Source organism: Sarcophilus harrisii, chromosome 5 (genome assembly GCF_902635505.1).
Source record: "Sarcophilus harrisii chromosome 5, mSarHar1.11, whole genome shotgun sequence".
NCBI lineage: Eukaryota > Metazoa > Chordata > Mammalia > Dasyuromorphia > Dasyuridae > Sarcophilus > Sarcophilus harrisii.
The window spans coordinates 93,651,554-93,673,481 of record NC_045430.1 but is presented as its reverse complement, the minus strand read 5'-3'; the positions used below and the strand labels follow the sequence as shown (position 1 = coordinate 93,673,481).

General features: G+C 35.7%; 1 protein-coding gene across 2 annotated transcripts in view; it reads left to right on the top strand.

Moving 5' to 3' along the window:
* The window catches only part of SPATS2 (spermatogenesis associated serine rich 2), a 161,410-nt gene that overhangs the window by 125,389 nt on the left and 14,093 nt on the right, over window positions 1–21,928 (top strand). For both annotated transcript variants that reach the window (XM_031937954.1, XM_031937953.1), the window contains 2 exons: window positions 19,299–19,357; window positions 20,091–20,200. In XM_031937954.1, coding sequence (XP_031793814.1) covers window positions 19,299–19,357; window positions 20,091–20,200 — 169 coding nt within the window. The remainder of the gene's footprint in view (window positions 1–19,298; window positions 19,358–20,090; window positions 20,201–21,928) is intronic.

Below are 21,928 nucleotides of genomic sequence, written 5' to 3'. Positions count from 1 at the left end.
AACTTCGTAATAGAGGTTTGCAGTTTCATATAGTCCACTTTGTTCTTTTTAGTATATGAAAATATTCTTTTTTGGTGCTGAACACAGAATTGTCAAAAACTCTAAAAATTTGTAAATAGAGGTTTTTAGATATTTTAAAAAATTATAATGAACAAGGTTGGCCCAAAGAAGAGATAGAAAAATTCGCCTTCTTTCTTTGCAGAGGTAGATTATGGGAAATTGTATATAATGTTGGATTTGGTATATTTATGTTTTTCTGGGTTTTTTCTTTTTTTTTTTTTTTCCCTCTTTATAAAGTGAATCTTTGGAAGGGAAGGAACAAAAGATATAAGGGAAAGTATAGGTGATATAAAAACAAAGTATCAATAGAAACAATTTAAGAAAAGCCAGAAATAACATTTGTAAAGACTCAAAGAATCAGAACAATATATTCAATGAATATAATGTTGTTCAATGGTCATTTTTCTTTGAGTCTTATATAGAATGACTAATATAAAAAGAATGAATCTGAAAAGTCTGATGGGATTAGGTTATAAAGAGCTTTCCAGTGCTGTTGTAATCTGCATTATTAGAATTTCCACATCAGTGAGATCTCATCATTTGAGTTTTGAGAAACACTTAGTAGAAAACCCAGCAGATATTTGTTGAACTAAATTCAATGTGCCCATGTTTACAGATTGTAATAAGAACTATGCTTAGTAAAAGGAAGAATTTTCTAGGGTTCTGAAGTAACTTCCTTGTCACCAGATGCATTCGACCAAAGGCTAGACGAATATGATGTTTTAAAGGGAATCATGCATCTCAGAAGGGGTTGGATTAGGTGCCTTTAGGTTCTTTCTAAGTCTGAAATTTTGTGGTAATGTGGGTTATTAACTTGAAAGACTAGATTTTTTTTTGGTCCAGATGTTTAAGATTTAATTTTTAATTATATTGCTTCTTTTAAGTAAAAATAATATAACTAAATAGTAATCAAGAGTTTAAGTTACTTGGATATTTACTACTACTTCTGTCAGTTTAATGAACATCTGTATGTAGAACCAGGAAGCATTTTGTAGCCCAAAGTACTATTTTTTTTTTTTCTGTTTAGTGCCTATTCTTCAGTACCTCCCCATCTCACACTTGCCATTTGACTTCCAGGGAACACAACTCCAGGTACAAGGTACTCTAAATCAACACTCCTAAAATATATATTTTGTGAATTTATAACCTTTTCAAGTCAACTTGTACACAATACTGAGATGGCTTTATAAGGACAGTAATAGCAAACATTCCCCTGATAAACTTGAGATATATTCTACTTTTCATGTCAGTAAGTTAGAGGGGGCAGACACATAGAATATACTAGAAGAGAAAAATATATCTAGAGAACATAATCAGGCAACTCACAGTACTAGCACTGCAAGGCTTTCAGTGTTCTTTTTGATGCTGTCCTCCTTAAGAACAGTATCTCTAGTGAAGGGTTGGTCATTTGGGCCTCCCTAGCCTTGTTCCCTTCCTTCCTTAGCCAAACTCCCACAGATAAGAAGTCTCAAATAACAAAGGTCCTCCAGCCTTGAACTTTCAGAATTTTATATCCCCTAAAGCAAAGGATGGACAAAGCGTAAACATTTCTTTTAATATCTAATGCCTTCTCTTTGTTAACCTTTTTATATTCTAATTCCATCAGCTGAGCTGAGAGCTAATGTGAAGTCTAGTCTTGTTAATAGATGAGGAATGTCTAGTAATAATAGCATCAACAAAGTCCATTGGAGCATAGTTCTTGTGGTCTTCATATACAAAATTTGTCTATTTCTATTCATATCATCATCATTTATATAGTGCTTTTTAAGTTTCAAAAAATATTTTATGTGTCTCATTTAACTTTCACAACAACCCTGTGAAGTAAATGCTATTTATCAGTCTTTTGAGGCTGATTCAAGTTAAATGACTTACTGAGACTCACACCACGTGGTTGGTACCTAAGGCTGATTTGAACTCAAGATCAACGCTGGCCACTGCATCACCAACTTGCCTCATTAACCACTTGTAAGGGTCATGTGCAGAAACATAGCACTTACCATAATAGTACATGCAAAAAGCTATTAAAATCTGTCACCGAAATATATCAGTATATGCAAAACATCACTTTCTAACAAAAATTCCCAATACTTATGTGCTTAAATTAATTATATCTGATTCTCATGGTATAGTAAAACACTTAAGTCCACCAACTTTTGGTTGGTTTTGTCTGGTCACATGAGAAACCATCTCCACATTTTCCTTAGTCATAAAATCCTGAAACATAAGTTTTTGGAAGCCAGACCATTGGTATTCAACAACCTACTGATCTGTAGTCCCAATCTTTAATTTATGAATGGCCTAGACTTACTATCACATTCTCTAATTTCTAGGAAATCTTCTGATCCCTAGGAATCTCTACAATTTGAGTCTTAGGTTAAGCCTTCAAGCCCTTCTCCATCATCTACACAAGGTTTGGTAATAGTTTCCTGACTCCTTGGTAAGTCTCAGTACCCAGTGCTCAAATTCATCACGTTCTGAACTAGTTTATCTACTTCTAACAGTCTCTTCACAGCAGGCAAGCAGAATTAGTTAATTTAGCTTTTCAGTAAGTTTAACCAGTTTCCCAGTAGGCAATATGTGATTTCAATACATTATTTTTATAGAGTTCTAACCATTATCTGGGGCTATTTTTAAAAGGGCAACTTCAATGAGTTTGTATAGAATGGGCTTTCATTAGTCTATTGTCTTATAGATTACCTGCATAGTAAGTTTTCTTAGCAGAACTACCTGGATGGAAATCCTGGCAATAAACTCCAGCACTACCGTACAACATTTTTCTAGAAAGAGGTTTTCAAAACTAAGGATGTAAAATATTTGGAAAGCATTCTTTTTAGCTTTTCTCCTCACTGAGAAACATCCTGGTTTATTAGTCTATATATCTTCTCTACTCTCTTAAACTGAAGCATAAATCAATAGGCAAGTGCAATTTTCACCCACATAAACAAGTGTGGGTTGAAGCTTGTGGCATTATATGCAAATATTTAAAATGCCACATGCTGACTCCACTTACCATTTTTGCTCTAGCTTCCTGAATTGTGGTTCTAAACTTTTGTCATACCTATCATGGCCTACATTTTCTTTAAGTAGATTGTTTCAAGATTACTGTCTTGATCGGTGTAGTTTTATAGCAAGTTTAAAAGCCTTTCACTAAGAAGTGATTTTCTATACCGTAGCAACATCTAGGGTTAGAGAGCCTGATGAATGCAATTGATTTCTTTTTTTTTTTTAATAGACCATTTCTTTATTTTTATTTTTTTACATTCTTTTTTTATTAAAGCTTTTTATTTATAAAATATATGCATGGGTAATTTTTCAACATTGACCCTTGCAAAACTTGATGTTCCAAATTTTTTCCTCTTCCCCCCATCCTCTCCCCTAGGTGGCAGGTAGTCCAATACATGTCAAATATGTTAAAATATATGTTAAATCCTATATATGTATACATATTTATATAGTTATCTTGCTGCACAAGAAAAATCGGATCTACAAAAAAAAAAAAAAAAACTGAGAAGAAAAACAAAATGCAAGCAAACATTAATAGAAAGTGTGAAAATGCTATGTTGTGGTCCACACTCAGTTCCCACCGGTCTCTCTTTGGGTATAGATGGTTTTCTTTGTCACTGAACAATTGGAACTGGCTTTAGTTATCTCACTGTGAAGAGAGCCATGTCCATTAGAATTGATCATCCTATAGTCTTGTTGTTGCCATGTATAATGATCTTATAGTTCTGCTCATTTCACTTAGCATCAATTCATGTAAGTCTCTCCAGGCCTCTCTGCAATCATCCTGCTGGTCGTTTCTTACAGAACAATACTATTCCATAACATTCATATACCACAATTTACCCAACCATTCTCCAGTTGATGGGCATCCACTCAGTTTCCAGTTTCTAGCCACTACAAAAAGGGCTGCCACAAACATTTTTGGAGTGCAGTGGATTTCAGGATATTTCTAGAACATCCATTTTGAAATGTGCAGTGGGCAATTAGTGATGCAGGTTCAAAAGAGAAACTGAGGCTGAAAAGGTATGTGCTTGTGTGTGTGTACATGTGAGCACACATACACATATATACACAGAGAGAAAGTATGTGTATGTGTTATCTACATGTTATGTAGTTTTCATTTGTTTTAGTCATGTCCAAATCTTTGTAAGCCTTTTTGGGGGTTTCTTGACAAGGATATTTTCTCTAGCTCGTTTTTACATGTGAGGAACTAAAGCAAACAGGATTAAGTAACTTGCTCCGAGTTACATAGCTAGTATCTGCATCAGGATTTTAACTTGAGTCTTTCTGACTCTAGGCTAAGTTCTCTATCTATTGTGCCATATAGCTGCTCCTATCTGCATAGAGATGGTTTAACCCATGGTAGCTAATGAAGTTACCAAGGAGAGTATGTATAGAGGGAAAAGAGAAAAAGGCCTAGAACAGATCCTTGGAGGAAAAAACACAGGTTTTGTGTTCAACCAGCAAAGGAGACCAAAATGACCATCAGATTTAGCAATTAAGAAATCATTGATAGTTTTTGAAAAAGAAATTTCATATGTGTGGTGAAGTTAGAAACCAGATTGCAAAAGGTTAGGGAGTGAGCTGGGGAAAGAAGAGGCTCATGGTGAATGGCCTCAAAGTTTTCTATAAAGTAAGAGAATAGGGAGAAAAAAAGGTAGAGGAGATTGAAGGCCAAAAAAAAGAAAAGAAAAAATCCAAACCACAAAAGCCTTGGATTTGGATTTTTTTTTTTTTTTTTTGTGGGGAGTGAGATAGGGAAGCAGTTAGGAAGGAATAAAAAGATTTCCTTGTTGCAAAAAAGACCCAACTAAAGTTGAATAATATAATTTTGTAGTGTACCCAATCAGCATAATTAGGTGTTTTCTTTTAGCTCCATCATCCAAGAGTATGTGAATTGGAGCAGATGAGCTAAAAAGTGAGAATAATTCAGAATTGAGATTTGGAAAGGGATGAATGACAATATGACAGATAAGTAAAGGATTTAATAATAGATGACGACAAGTTGATCAGTTGAGATTGGGAACAAACAGAGAAAATGTGCAATGGAAGGATTAGAGATTTATAGATAAAGGTTTGGGAGTAATAAAGGGAAATAGAATGATAGGAGGATATAGTGAAATAGAAGACTTGTAGGTTTTTTAGTAAGGAAGTAGAATATTTTTGACTAATGTTCATATGTAGGTGTGGCCTCCTTTAGTGTGGCTGAGATAGAACAACTTCAGCTGTTCCCCAATTTGGTGCAGTCTTCACCAGTCTTTTAAGGAAAGCTGAGGCCAAGATAATATGTTTGATGCAACAAATTTAACTTGCTTTCTTATGGAAACCCTAAGCTATTTTTTGAACTTCTATTTAATTGCAGCTTCCTGATAGCCATTACACCTTCAAAGGAATCACTCTGACTTTGGTTTTGTATGACCTATAGCACAAGAACATCTACATCCACTTTGGTCCTTTCTGAATGATAGTATATAGTGAATTACATAGCTTGTAATTGTATTGTGGAGGACTGTAATTAGATATGAAGAGATTTAGGATATCAGGTTAGGAAATTTGATATGTAATTTAACATAATATTGAAGTCCTTTAGTATAAGTTGGAAAGGAGAGGAAGCTCTGTGTGGTGATGTAAAGGGAGAATGTCAGAGTGTTGGAAAGAAAGAAATATTCTGGCTCCCCCTTCAGGACCACTGTGTAAGCATGAGGAAAAGTCAGTGTTGGAAAAGATCACCAGGTGGCTGTGTTGTCTGGGGGATGCCAAATCACAGTGAAAACAAATAGGTGGAAGAAGTAGGAAAGCAAAAGGCACAGAATGAAAGGAAATGTATTCATTAGGAAATAGGATTTTCAGAGGTCACAGTCTTTGTGGGAGAATGGGGAGGATTGGAATAGAACAAGGGTAGAGTTAGGTTGAAGAAAATAGGGAGGAAAGATTGGGAGTTGATGGTTGGAGATCTTTGCTCCTAAATATTTGGTTAATTATTACAGGAAAAAGGAGAAACTGACAACGTCAAAAGTCATTATATAGCACCTTCATATATGTAGAACAAAATTCATAGGGCAGTACCGATTGCTTCCTCTTGCCATGTGCAGTCCAGGTCTTCATACCTCTACAAAGAAGGAAACCTGAGTTTCTGATGGTCAACCCTTCATCTTTTTTTAAAATTCAGTTTAATTTATTTTTAATTCCACATTCCCTCCTCCCTTCTTTTCCCCCACACCAGTCAGAAGGCTAGGAAACCAAAATCTATTATAAATATGTATAATCATGAAAGATGATATGCATTATGGCATATCATCTGATTGAATATGATTGATATGAATAAGATGATATGCATTATGATATATGCATTAGGTATGTCCAAAAAAAGAAGAGAAAAAAACATATTTTGATCTGCACTCAAGTCTTAACAACTTTCTCTTTGGAGGTGGATAGAATGTTTGTTGCATTGATCAGAGTTATAGAGTTGATTATCTTTACTTTTTTCCCCATATAAATTATTCTCATTCAACTCACTTCACATCAGTTCATACAAGTCTTCAGATTTTTCTGAAATTATTCCCTTCATTGTTTTTCACTGCACAGTAGTATTTTATCACATTTATATATTGTAACTTCTTCAGCTATTCCCCAAGTTGGTGCAGTCTTCACCATCTTTTAAGGAAAGCTGAGGCCAAGATAATATGTTTGATGCAACAAATTTAATTTGCTTTTTTATGGAAACCCTAAACTATTTTTTGAACTTCCATTTAATTGTAGCTTCCTGATAGCCATTACACCTTCAAAGGAATCACTCTGACTTTGGTATTGTATGACCTATAGGACAAGAACATCTACATCCACTTTGGTCCTTTCTGAATGATAGTATATAGTGAATCACATAGCTTGTAATGCTAGAGAAACTGAGGCAAGTTAGAGATTAGAATTTTTTATATTTTATTTGAAAGGGAGAGATTTCCTGGGACCAAATGGATCCATAGTTTGGTTCCAGGGCTGAATGAGACTATCATCTCCAAGAATCCAGCAACCAGTGTTAGTTCTCAATGGCATATATATACATGTGGCTCGGCTAACAGGGATAGCCCAAGGCAGGGGTTGAGTCAGAGCGCTGAGGGGGGGATCAGGACAATCAATCCAGTTCTGACAGGGTTGGGAAGGAGGCACCTGACATTCTGATAAAATGAGATTACAGAATGGGGAGAGACACGGGATATTCTGATGATGTCTAAAATGCAAGGTTTTTTCTTTATCATCTGGATCATGTGATTAGGAGGAAGGGGTGGTGTTGCAGGATTGAACAGAACAATTAGGAACTGAGGCAGAACAATTCAGGGAAACCGAGGCAGGACAATAAAAAGGAACTGTGGCACAACATTCCACATTCTCTTCTGAATATTCAAATCATTGAATTACTTTCCTCTAGAAACCTGGAAGATCTTAGCACCATAATTTTGACCAACCTTATGTGAAGCCAATAAACCAAAATAAAACTAGAAAAATGCAAGACTTATGGCAAAGACAAGTCTCTCCCTGATAACCCCAGAGTTAATCATCAATACAAAGGCTCCCTTTTGCAATCATGTCAGGTCCTCTACAGTTCCAGAACATCTCAGCCAGGGAATCCAATTTGAGATGAACAGTTCACTGTGACTTAGGTGGTCTATAGTCATTTGTGCATTAAACTGAGCAGAGTTTCAGAGTAAGCATCAAAGCAGGCAACCCCAAACTTGTAGAGGCCTTATATCAAATTGCAAGATCCTTTGAGAATGCTGAAATATTAATTAAGGAACGAGGGTTACAGGAATGGAGAAACAGATCAGAGAGACTGCTAGTTCCAAGACAAGTGTCCGATTTCTGGTTGTTTCTAAAAAATAATCCTCAAAACTGAGTCTGCCAGGGTAATTCCAACAGAATAAGGGATTTCAAAGTTAAAGCAGAACCAGCAAATCATAGTCCAGTAAATTTAAGCAAGGGGTAAAAAAATGAAGAGAACTGTTTAAAGGATTTCCAACTCAATCTGAACTAGTGAGATAGGGGGTAGGGCAGAAGTACCTAAGGCAAAGTGAATAGAAATTAGGGATTCCCATTCTTTCAGGTATTTTGAGAAAAAATACAAGTTTGTCTAATTTCCTATGTCTTCCTCCTTTTTTTTCTCACAGAAAGGAATTATCAAATAACTATCCCACCTATAAATCCCAAGAGTGAATCAAAATTCCTATACACACTAGTACAGTAGGGTTTCCTAAAAATCCCTCAAACATAACATTAATAGTTGCACAATTTTAACAATTTCCATCCCAAATCTTAAACACATAGTAATAGATGACCCAGTCAGGATTTAATAGTTATTTAATCATTCCTAAATTCCCCATATCAGTCCATCAGGGTAGGGGAGAAAGCCTCATTCAAAACTGCTTGTTGCTGATAAGGGGCAGAGACTCATTCGGTCCAAGCTGCTTCAGGCCCAGAATGGGCGAAGATGCACAGTTCAGGGAGGGGGATGGGTGTGGTATGGTATGCTGACAGTCAAAGCTGATCTAGGTCCCAGAAGCAAGTCAATATCTGTAATTTGACCAAAATCTAGAACAAATCTAGCAAATAAAGGTTAGAACAGTCTGAGAGAGAAACTGGCCCACAAGGACCACTATAAGATGTAGGGAGGCCAAAATAGATTGGCTAGCAGCTTTGTCCCTCTCATTATTTAGACACTTTTAAAAAAAAAACTTCAATATCCAGTAACAGAAAGATGACCAGGCTAAATACTCATTTGCCCAAGTATATATAATGGGATATAATGATTACATATAACCGGATTGGAAACAGTAAGTTATGACATAATTGAATTGCATTAACAGTTTCTATTGACCATTGCTCTGATTATAGAAATCAGTCACAGGAGGTAAAAATGCAGGGATATGACTATAATATAACATAAGCAGTTAAAACTCAACTTTCAGCACATCAGAGGGTGGAGCTTTAAAACTCCCAAATAGCATTACCTCCAATAACAAATCCCATTAAGCAAAGTTTCAGATAAATCCCAACCCAGGTATTTATCATAATCTTATATTGATAACAGTAAGAACTTTGTCCCAGTAAGTTCACAACTTAGAACAATTATCTTTCATATCTAAGCAGATGTTTCATAAATGAACATTATACATACAAATCAATTTGCTTTTAAAATGTCCAATACATAGACAAATATCCCAAATTGCATATTGTCCATAGCAGAAACATTTTCAAAAGGACAAAGAAAAACTATTTTCAGAGGCCCTTTAAATGACCTCAGGATGACCCAATACAATCAATTAAAACTTCGATAAAATATCCTAATACCACATAAAAGAATCCAAGAAATTCTTTAAAATATTAACTTTTAGAAATAACCCAGATTATGGGTCACATTTATGACCATATTCCTTAACCAAGGAAGCCATTATGTATCAAAAGAAACAAACATTCAGTCAATTAACTTAAATCACTGTTTGTTTGTTTGTTTGTTTTTAACTTTATTTATTTATTTTTATTTAATAGCCTTTTATTTACAGGTTATATGCATGGGTAACTTTACAGCATTAACAATTGCCAAACCTCTTGTTCTCTTACCCCCCACCCCCTCCCCCAGATGGCAGGATGACCAGTAGATATTAAATATATTAAAATATAAATTAGATACACAATAAGTATACATGACCAAAACGTTATTTTGCTGTACAAAAAGAATCAGACTCTGAAATATTGTACAATTAGCTTGTGAAGGAAATCAAAAATGCAAGTGTGCATAAATATAGGGATTGGGAATTCAATGTAATGGTTTTTAGTCATCTCCCAGAGTTCTTTCTCGGTAGCTGGTTCAGTTCATTACTGCTCCATTGGAAATGATTTGGTTGATCTCGTTGCTGAGAATGGCCAGGTCCATCAGAACTGGTCATCATATAGTATTGTTGTTGAAGTATATAATGATCTCCTGGTCCTGCTCATTTCACTCAGCATCAGTTCGTGTAAGTCTCTCCAGGCCTTTCTGAAATCATCCTGTTGGTCATTTCTTACAGAACAATAATATTCATATACCACAATTTATTCAGCCATTCTCCAACTGATGGGCATCCATTCAGTTTCCAGTTTCTAGCCACTACAAAAAGGGCTGCCACAAACATTCATGCACATACAGGTCCCTTTCCCTTCTTTATAATCTCTTTGGGATATAATCCCAGTAGTAACACTGCTGGATCAAAGGGTATGCACAGTTTGATAACTTTTTGAGCATAGTTCCAAACTACTCTCCAAAATGGTTGGATTCGTTCACAACTCCACCAACAATGCATCAGTGTCCCAGTTTTCCCGCATCCCCTCCAACAATCATTATTTTTTCCTGTCATCTTAGCCAATCTGACAGGTGTGTAGTGGTTAAATCACAATTTGTTCCTTTCAGCTGAGAACCAGGCATTTGCATCTTGAGGAAAAAACAAATGGAACACACTCTTGGGGAGTGGGGGATTCCATGTGGCTGCCCTTTCCCTCACTATACCTCCAAAGAGGTGGGGTGGGGGAGAAGAGGGAGGAAGGGGGTGAAGGTGAGCTAGATTGAACCCCTGGACAAAAGATTCCCTCCTGTTTCCCACTCAATTTTCCCTACACACAAATCCTTCCATTAAAAACTTTACTCTTTCCTTCTTGATACATACTTTAACCAATTTCCAACAACCTAACTAGACACTCCATTGCTAAAGTAGCAGAAAGCAGGGGGGAGTGTGAGTTTTTCTCCCTCCTCTACCTCTTCTTTTCTCCTCCCAAATACCTTCCCAATATTTTCTCTTACTCCCTAAAATCATCCAAACCTTTAATTGCTTCTGCAAATCAATCCTTCATAAATTACCTGCATTCTCCTCTCCTTTTCCCTTAAAAACTTTTAAGATTCACAATATAGTGAATAGCTAAATGACTTCATAAAACCCACATGTCCAGCAGAGCTGGATTTAAAGCATAACTTATAATATTAATTACCCTGTTTCAGAAGGTAACATACTTTACCTTATTAAGAGGCATGTGACCCCTTTCAGGCAAGTTATCAGAACTTCTTTTTTAACAAGCCATTGTTCTTAAGATCTTATACTTAAAGATAAACCAAATCTAGCCTGCACAGGGAACAGTAAAATTATTTCCCACAATTTTAAAACTGCCTAAAAGAATGTTTGTTTATGTTTTCACTTAGGGTTAGTCCTCCAAAACCTTTTCCCAAGTTTCAAAGCAATTAGCATAAACTCCTTTGTCCTTCAGAGGCCTTTTCTGCCCTGCCCAGCCTAAGCTAGGCTTGAATTTGAATCAGGTAAGGTTTAATTGCTCTTTCCCTTAGAAATTTCTGCTTTACTACTTTACTTTAGAAATCAGCTTTGAAAACTGCTTCTGCCAGTATTAAAAATAGCCCAGTTCTTGTTCTGTTGTTATTGTTCTTTTACTTACAAATTAGTGCAACAAGTTAAAAAGTTTAAGATCACAAGCAAATTTTATACTAAGCACAGTTGCAACATTGAAATAATCAGTTCTTAATCATTATTCTTAAACCTTTATCAGAGCTCTTTAACCAACAGAACAGACAAATAAGTCACACAGAACACAAATCACACATAGACTGCACAGTTACAACATTAAACAAAACATATAACCAGAGTGCCCAAAAAGGCACTCAGAATCACATCAGACCAGATGTGTTTTAGAAGACACCCAAATCAAAGGGGATCATCCTGCATCCTGGAATGATAGCATTCTCAGAATTTAATGCCTATCGGCATTTTATTATTCTGAGAATCTAGATGCTAGCACAGACAGACAGAACAGGTAAACAGATTAGATTATGCCCTAAGACATCCAGACTTACTCTCCAGTGGCAGAAATAGAGGTGTCCACCATCGTGTGGCTGTGGCTTTAAATTGCTCTCTTTCCTGGGGACTCTGGAGAAATCCAGAAGGCCAGCCTCTCCAGGACAAGAACCCAGATCCTCAACCACCCCAAGGCCCGAAGTGGAGACCCAAAGATCTCTAATTTCTAATACTGCTCTCATTTTTTTTTTTTTTTTTTTTGGGGGGATATTCATAATTTTTATTGTTATATTTTTAGTATTTGTTTTCTCTATAATGTTTTTTTTTTTAAATTTAATAGCCTTTTATTTACAGGATTTATACATGGGTAACTTTACAGCATTAACAATTGCCAAACCTCTTGTTCCAATTTTTCACCTCTTACCCCCCCCCCCCCCCCCCCTAGATGGCAGGATGACCAGTAGATGTTAAATATATTAAAATATAACTTAGATACACAATAAGTATACATGACCAAAACATTATTTTGCTGTACAAAAAGAATCAGACTCTGAATTATTGTACAATTAGCTTGTGAAGGAAATCAAAAATGCATGTGTGCATAAATATAGGGATTGGGAATTTAATGTAATGGTTTTTAGTCATCTCCCAGAGTTATTTTTCTGGGCATAGCTAGCTCAGTTCATTACTGCTCCATTAGAAATGATTTGGTTGATCTCGTTGCTGACGATGGCCTGATCCATCAGAACTGGTCATCATCTAGTATTGTTGGTGAAGTATATAATGATCTCCTGGTCCTGCTCTCATTTTCTAATAGCTTGGTGGGACCTCCAAAATGTAATGCCGGAGAAACTGAGGCAAAATAGAGATTAGAGTTTTTAATATTTTATTTGAAAGAGATCTACTGGGACCAAATGGATCCATGGTTTGGTCCCAGGGCTGAATGAGACTATTGTCTCCAAGAATCCAGCAAACAATGTGAGCTCTCAGTGACATATATATACACTTGGCTCAGCTACAGGTGTAGACCAGGGCAGGGGTGGAGTCAGAGCACTGAGAGGAGGATCAGAACTATCAATCCAGTTCTGACAGGGTGGAGGGAGGCACCTGACATTCTGATAAAATGGGATTACAGAATGGGGAGAGGTATTGGATGTTTTGATGATGTCTAAAATAGATCTTCCTCCTTATCTGGATCACGTGATTAGGAGGGAGGGGTGGTATTACAGGATTGAACAGAACAATTCAGGACAATTAAGGAAACTGAGTTAGGACAATAAAAGGGAACTGTGGCACAATAAGCTAGCACTCCTGCCCATTTCTGGCAAGCTGCATCTAATTTGGCACTGGCCACGATCTGTCAATAAGTAATAATCTTATTTTATCCATATTTGGAATTTAGCTCCATACTCTTATACTTTGAACTTATCAGTGGCAACTTATTTTTTTTTAATTGTTGAAATTTTAAAAAAAAATTCTAAACTTTAAAAAAGATTACTATATATAAAACCATGGTTCTCCATTTCATATCCCTTTTAAAAATTATTTAACCAATTTTATACATTCCTTTCAAAACTATCTTATTTATCTGTTGTCTTCTGGATTCCTTGCTGTTAATCTGTAATTTAAAAAAAAAAGTCACAATGACTGTGTTTTGTTTTGCATCATCCTTGCTCCCTCAACCTCTGACCCCCAATTAAAAACCAAGATGGGCAGGGGAAAGAACTTTATTTGAGAACTAAGAATTCGAGTTTGTATGTAGTCTCTTTTCAGTAAATTCTCTGCTAGTGAGTATAATAGGTTTCTAATTGACCATCATTGTCTTGCAATGCCAGCACTGATCCTAGTTTGGGCTATCATCAGTATTTAGCATAAAAGGCCTCCTGGGGTCTACATGAGCCAACACTATACCAATTCTGCTAAGGCAGTAGACCAAATCCATAAAGGTTTGTTTGCATTTCCCTTCCCACTAATCTCCAAATCTTAGGCCCAGATGACCTTTCTTGTTGATTATATTATTCTTTCTGATGATTGAGATCATTGAGTAGTTTGGCAAAACAGTAGAGCCCTTGAAAATTTGTGATAATAGCAACTAAATCCTAACAGCATCTTAAATATTCTTTACATATGATCAGATGAGTAATTCTTTCTCTGAATGTTTCACTTTTTGCTGAAAACATATATGTGGGGGCAGCTAGATGGCGAAGTGGATAGAGCACCAGTGGGGAAGTCAGGAAGACCTCAGTTCAAATCTGGTCTCAGACACTTAATACTTCCTAGCTGTGTGACCCTGCGCAAGTCACTTAATTCCAATTACTTCAGCAAAATAAACAAAATAAAAAAATTATGTGACCCACATAGTTGACAGAGGTTCTGTAAAGCTAGTATTTGTTCAGTACAACTTTCTGTAGCGAGTCTAACACTTCAGTCAGTCTTCCTTCCTCCATGCTCTTCCAGTATCCTTCCAAAAACACTGAAGTCATTTAAACGTACCAAATCCATGTTACTTTTTTTTTTTTTAACAAAGTATTGAAGAGTTATAAACCTTGGAACGTATGTTCAAACTGATAAAATCTCACTGTGTAGATGAAGACTCTTTAAATTTTATCATCTTTGGCTATCAGAATCTCACAGTGTAAGTGATGTAACTCCAACAGTAAAAACCACTGGCTATCTAACAAACAATCCAGAATAATTTAATATGGCATACTGATCCATTTTAGTTCTATTATTCAAAGTCCAGATTTTTCCAGTCTTTTTTCATGCTACCACTTGTAGGCAATGCATATGGATTGCTATACTTGATAATAATGTTCACCACTAGTTCTTTCAGATGATTTCTAAGATCATCTTCTGTCACAAATGAGGCAGTCTTTCTTGATCATTCTTAAAGAAGTCAGTATTCAACAAGAAAGATTCTGTGGCATACCCACTCTTCCAATGAGAATAACTTTATCTCTTACCATACTTCTCCCTTTACCCAGGTGCTTTTTTTCTTAGGACACTTTAGAATTTCCAGTCATATTTCTCTGGATCTATTCCAAAGTTGGGGAAATATGCATTCAGCAGACATTCTCTGTGATCAGTTATACTGATGGTCAGAAAGGTCATGTATACCAAGGCTCAACTTGTTGCTTATAGCATGCTGCTAAAAGTTTGAATATGCCAAAGTTGGTCCCAATTAATGTGGATATGCCAAAAATATTTTTTCATCTGGATATAACCAGAGCCTAAGTGTCCATTTTCCTGTTAAACTCAACAACCTCCTTAATGATAATTAGGTTTATACAGAGTTTAAATCCAAAGTGGGCATTTTTCCTGGTCCCAAAAGGGATTAGATCCATAATATCATAGATTTAGAGCTGTGATGGCTTAGAGGGTATCCATTTCACTTCTCCCTCCTCACTTTACAAATTAATTCCAGAGTGGAATGACTATTGATAGAAATCATATAGTTAGTAAATGGAAAAACTCAGATTGTTGAGGCTCTCTAACTCTTTGAGGGTCTTCCCCAAGGAAGCTAGATTTATTATAAGACCTAATTTCTTTGCCTTTATCTCCCAAACTGTGGAATAATGCGAAGAATGCTGGATTTATGACCTACAGGATTTAGATTGGATTTTCCTGTTCTCCCTGCAGATCACTGGGCAAGTCACTTGACTTTTATGGATTTTTTTTCCTCTTTTATAGGGGAGTTTGGCCAGATGACTTCTTAAGTCCCTTTAACCTAAATCTGTGTGCATTCTCAACTTTTCATGTCTGTATTAATCTATTTATCTATGTGCCTGCACATCAATCTTCAGGAAAAAGTATACTTACTGAGGGGAGGGGATTAGTTTGTGCTTTTGTCTATGTAACTGAAATACATTGTTCCTTTCCCATAGTAGGAATTCAATAAATGTCCATTGGATTGGACTGAAAAATAATTTAAAATATCAGTTCCTCTTACCAACTATATGGATTATCTACCAGCCAATATTAAAGGTCTTAAAGTGGGCCGTATTTTCAGGTACTTGACAAAAGACTGATGAGATTTTGTATTTTTCCTCATATTATTTAATGAATATTTAACTTTTCTCCAAAGTGTTCCTAGCACCTTACAAAATTTTCATAGAATTTTTTTCAGTATCCTTCCCCAAGTCATAAGCCACTCTTCTAAAAGTTCTCTGTATTACTGTTAAGTACATTTCTAAACCCAAGTGTTAATAAGGCATATGAGCAATCAGTATACAAAATCAATTCAAAGCAATTGTTCTGACATGAAACATACTAAAATATATATATATATAGTCTGAAAACAAAATAAAAACCACTTTGTAGTTTCTCTCATGGTGGGTAATCTCTGTGGGTCTGTGCAAATGCATAGAACACCCCAAGTATTTCCTAGATGAAGTGCCCACAGTGTAGCACTTCTCTAAGCTATCCCCTTTAATTTATATGTACATGTTGACTTCCTTGAAGAAAATGGGAGAAGGGACGACCTTAAATTGGTTCTGCAATTTTAAAACTGCAGCCTACAAACCTTAATATGTGTTTTATGTTTTGAAGCCAGTAAACAAATTTAACCCAAAATAAAGGCATTTACTGAGTTGACAAAGAGAACAAAGTATCCTCTCCCTCACATATCTTCTGTGCTATAAGACCCCAATTCTGCTCCCATTTTAGTCATCTGGACTTCAGGTCCTTTCTCTCAGCTTACAAAGTTCCTCCTGATTGGTGTCCTTCAAAGTGTGGTTGAGCCTTTTAGAATCAATGACTAGGTGCTCTTTAATTCCTTCAAGTTTGATCAAAGAACCTCTTCATATCTGGCAAAGAGATAAAGGAACATTGACTTGATTGAAGACCAAAACACTTCCCTGTCTGTATTACTTTCCTTTTATATACTATAAATTTTTCAACTTGGTGGGGAGGGTATCACTTTCCTAATCAGTGCCCTACATACATACACACCATCCTTATCAAGACTGAGTTCTTTGACACCATCCTTTCTAGGTGACTGTTAAATACTTATCACAAAATCAGCATGTTGTGTATTCCTTTGACTCCTCTGATTTCTAAAAAACAAAGTTTCTTTTACCAATAAATAATAAAATATAAATTAAAAAAACCCTAAATTTTCAGCAGCCAATACCCCAGGGCATGATTAGGATTTGTATTTGTATTAGAAGCAAAACTGTCAAGCTTCTAGACCAAAATATAAGAAGAAATATGTGTGAGGTGCATGTTGAATTTCCACAAGGACTTTGCATTTGAGTATAACTTTTAATGTTTTGATGTTTTCTGCTGCCATCTGCTGGTAACAATGACTTGTGGTGTTAAAGCTATAGGACTTAAGGATAATATAGGATTCCTAAATCTCTGTTGCTATTTCTGTTAATGAGAAGGAACAATTTCATTAGCTTAATTAAAACTATTTTTTAAATTGTTCCTTTGCTGAAGGAATAAGTATGAATCTTTTAAAAGGATTTGGGAGAGAAATGACTATCCACACATATCCCCCAAACTTGATGTCAAAACGAATAGCTATAAAGTAGGAAGAATAGGAATTGAGACACAACTCACAAACAAAATTCAGAAGACAAAAATCCAAGAAAAAAGTCAGTAGAACCTTTGGCCTCAAATGTCGAGACACAAATATCCAAAGTATAGGCAACAAACGAAAGATAGTAGAGCTTTTAATGGAGTGGGGCAAATTTGACTTCATAGGTATTTCTAACATTTATATATATAATAATATATAATATTCTTGGAATGAAATCTATCACCATAACTCTGGGTGGCTAAACTTTAATTAACACACACACACACACACACGAAACTCAGGAGCCAAGAGATGGAAAACACAATATTTAGATTAAGATCAGTGGAAGGAAGAATAGAAGTTACCTTGTTGGCATACACTAAAAATCACCTGAACAGAAATAGAAAAACAAATCATTTAGGAAGCATCAAAGCCTCTCATCACAGAGGCATTGTAGAGTAGTATTTCAATTACATGGACATCTATTAGAGCCTCCTCATTCTCTGCCAAAAAGCATAGTAGCTAACAGCTTCTTGATTTACCTTAATGATAATTTCATCCATCAAAAAGTAGAGGAACCAACAAGGGGAAAATTCTGATTCTAAGGAACATGAAACTCCCTCCTAGAGTTTGTCATAGGAAGAAAGAGAATTAGTCTGACTGCCCTGTAATTTTGGAGAAAGTAGCTTTCAGAGAGTTTAGGGAGAAAGACAGGCAGGATTTCACAGAATAAAATGCTTAAGGGGAAGTTGAACTAGAAGGAATGAGAGATGCTCAAGAATGAAATTTTAAAGACACAAAGAAGATTAAGTCCAATGTGGAGGGGAAAAAATAGCATTTGTCTGAAGAGATCCATGTGGATACATGGGAAACATTACAACAGAAGTAGAATTTTGCTTTTCAAAAGAAGTGTACAGAAGTAGAAACCAGGCCAGGTAACAAGATAAATTTAAGAGCATGATATGGTCCTAGAAAAATAATGTAGGAATATTAAAAATAAGAATTTCTAAGCTGAAGCTGGTGAGAGAAGTCAAAACAACTAAAATAGATTTTTTTGTCTTGTTTTTAAGTAGTACTAGGAGAGAAAGTGCGGTCTAGTAGATAAAGAGCTAAGAGGCAGGAAAATTTGAATTCATTGACACATACTGGAACTCTGACTCTGAACAAGCCACTTATTTTGTGATCTTTGTCATGAGAAAGTGCTGACTAGCATTGGTAGAGCAAATTTGTGAGTCTAGAAGTTCCCTTGGACCAATTCCCTGTTAGTTTTGGTATAAAAAGGGAAAGTCAAAAAAGATAAGACCTTCTCTCTCTCTCTCTCTTTTTTTGGCTAAGGCAGTTGGGGTTAAATGACTTGCCCAGGGTCACACAACCAGGAAGTGTTCCGTGTCTGAGTTCTGATTTGAACTCAGGACCTCCTGACTTCAGGACTGGTGCTCTATTCACTGCACCATCTAACTGCCCCAAGACTTCTCTTTTGAGGGATAAATTGATGGGAACTGACAACAGAAAGAAGATAGAGCTGCCCAGTTCTTCCTTTTGTTTCTTCTGTCAAGGAGAATGACCTTTGAACTACATGAAAATCCACAAGGAGAGGTAACCTCTTGAGGCAACCACTCCACATTTATATAGCTTTAAGTATAATCTTTTGGGGGTATAACACTAGAGAGCCATGGTTACCACATGGTTGTGGATTTTCGTGCAGAGGCTGTTGGATGACCAGTGGTTGAATATGTAATAATAGGGATTCCTTTTGTGTGAGAGTTGGTCACTGAGATGCCTGCTAAGTATCAGATCCTGTAAGGTCTAACAACTTTTGCCCATTCTGATAAAAACACACTATTTTCATTTTTAGGTTCCTAATCACACCTTTTTTTCTGTTCTTTCACTTTTAGCCTAATGGACCGGGAAGTGGCATTGCTAGCTGAAATGGACAAAGTAAAAGCTGAAGCAAGTAAGTAAATTGTTACTAACAAGTAATAGTTACATACTTAATATGCAGAAGTTTAATAAAATTTCTCACTGAGGTTTCATATGGCCTCAACGGATCTATAATCTCATCGATAAGGATATTCCTTCCAAGAATGTAAGTCTTAAACCATTCATACCTTCTCAACTTAGTTCATAGCTTAACTTAACCTTAACAGGGCAGGGATCCACCTAGAAACCCCTCCCTAAAACTTCTCCATCTGTCCTGTAATTGAGCTTCCTTTGGTTTTGTTCCCCTCAATTTGAGTACGAGCTCCTTTCAAGGAAGAACCATCTTGCTTTTTCTCTTTGCATCTCCAATATAATGCTTGGTACATAGTAAGTAATAATAAATATTCTTCTTTTTCATTCATTCACCCAGCTTAATGACCTTCCTGTAAGTGTCTTACCATTACTTTAGTACCATTTCAACACCCGAGCTATCCACCTACTATATCTTCCATATAGAATAAATTTACTCTCAGATGCTGAGTGAAATTCCTTTAAATTTGGCTCTGAGAAAAATTTAGGCTCTGGTTTATGTTTTTTACTTTTGGACATCAAAAATCAAAACTTCTGCCTTCAAAGACTCTTCAGAAGGGTTATGGGCATTGTACCCTTTGATTTCTATCTAAATGGATGCTACTAATGTTGTATTGCAAAGAATAAAATTGCCAGGGTTCAATCTCTTAGCAGCTTACCTTTTCCCCCCCCTTAAGTGGAAATATTGCTCAGCCGACAAAAAAAAGCTGAGATGCTTAAGAAGATGACAGATGTGGCTGTTCGAATGTCAGAGGAGCAATTGGTAGAGCTGAGAGCTGACATCAAGGTAAAGGCTTGCTTTTCATTTCTGCTTATCTCCTAAATTTCTTTGATTTATTATTTGTAATAATAATAACTAGCATTTTTATAATGCAGTAAGGGTTACCAAATTCCCTTACATGTATTATCTCATTAGATCCTCACAACAGCCCTGTGAGATGTTATTATATTTATCTCATCTATAGTTATAGATGAGAAGACTGAGGCTGAGAAGTGAAAGTGATTTGCCTAGGGTTACACTTAGTAAATAAATATAAGGCAGGATTTGAATGCATGTTTTCTGTTCTAACATTCTATCCACTGAGCCATCTAAATGTCTCAGATAATTTATATAAAAATATGTATTCTGTGGGGCTTTTAGTTTTAATTTCATGGGAAAAATTAATATTTTACATTGATTATCATTTTTTAAATAGTCTGTATATTTTGTTAACTAATCTGTTTATAAAGATTATAGTTTCCAGGTTCAGGCTTCTTCCTCTTTTAGTTACTTAAATAGAACCATGCTTCTCATGGTGAAGGTTCCTGGCTTATTGTAAAGGCAAGCTCTCTAAATAATTTTATAGCAATAATAACAACCACCATATTGTGGAACATAGAAACAGTATGTTTTGACTTTTTCCTTTTGCTCTCTCCCAACCTTTTAGATTTATTGCAATATTCAAAAGAAAGATTACATGGAGACTTTGGAATAGCATCTGTAAATTAAAATATAAAGTGGTAGTATGGGTACAAAAATCCCTTCTTGTTTTTTGCTATAATGGTGATTTCTTATCCAGGCATACTTCTGATTGAAACCAACTTAATTTTGCACCTTTTCCTATGTAACTAAAACCACAGTGCAAATCTTGTGCACGGGCGCATGCGTGCGCGAACACACATACACACACACATGCAAAAAAACTCCCACTCATTTGTACATGTCAGTCTCATTCAGTTCTATGGGAGAAGATTGAAATCCCCTTGGAATTGAATAGATAAGAAAATTCGGCTCTGGCAAAGCTTCATCTATTTCTCATCCTACATGGCAGAAAAGCTTCTGGGAATATTTCAGCAGATTCACTAAAGATCTGTTTCTCTCCAAGTTTTTAATGTGCTAAAATAGGTATTGTGTCATTATGAATGTCAGAACTCAAAAAATGTCTTAAATTGAATTCACTTTGCTTTCCAGCTTTACCCCTTCTAGATCTTTTGCACACCTTTATACTAGCAATTGTTTTATAATTATAAAAATGACAAGAAAAAAGTTTCAAGCTACCTCTTGGGAATAAGTGTTACCTCTTAATTAGGACTGATATGCACCATTATGAAAAATATGCAAATTGTTCTAATTAATGAATTTTATTTCCCTCTAGAATAAAGTATAAATTCCTTTGGACTTTTACAGCCTTTAGCTACCTGGCCCAACCTGTCTTTCCAGTTTTATTTTATATTATTCCTATTTCTGTACTCCAGTCCAAACAAATTGGCCTGCTTTTCTCTCTATTTCTCACATGTGGTATCCTGTTTTCCCATCTCTATGCCTTTTCAATGGCTAGTCTCCCATACTTAGAATATATTCCCTTTCATCTCTATCTCCTAGAATCCCTAACTTCCTTCATAGTATAGTTTGGATAGTATAAGATTGCTTTTTTACATCTTTGCTGATTCCTTCCCACCTCCCAACAACTGCTAGTTCACATTTTGTTGTATTCAGTGTTTTATATATATATTTATTCCTTTTTTAAATTAAATA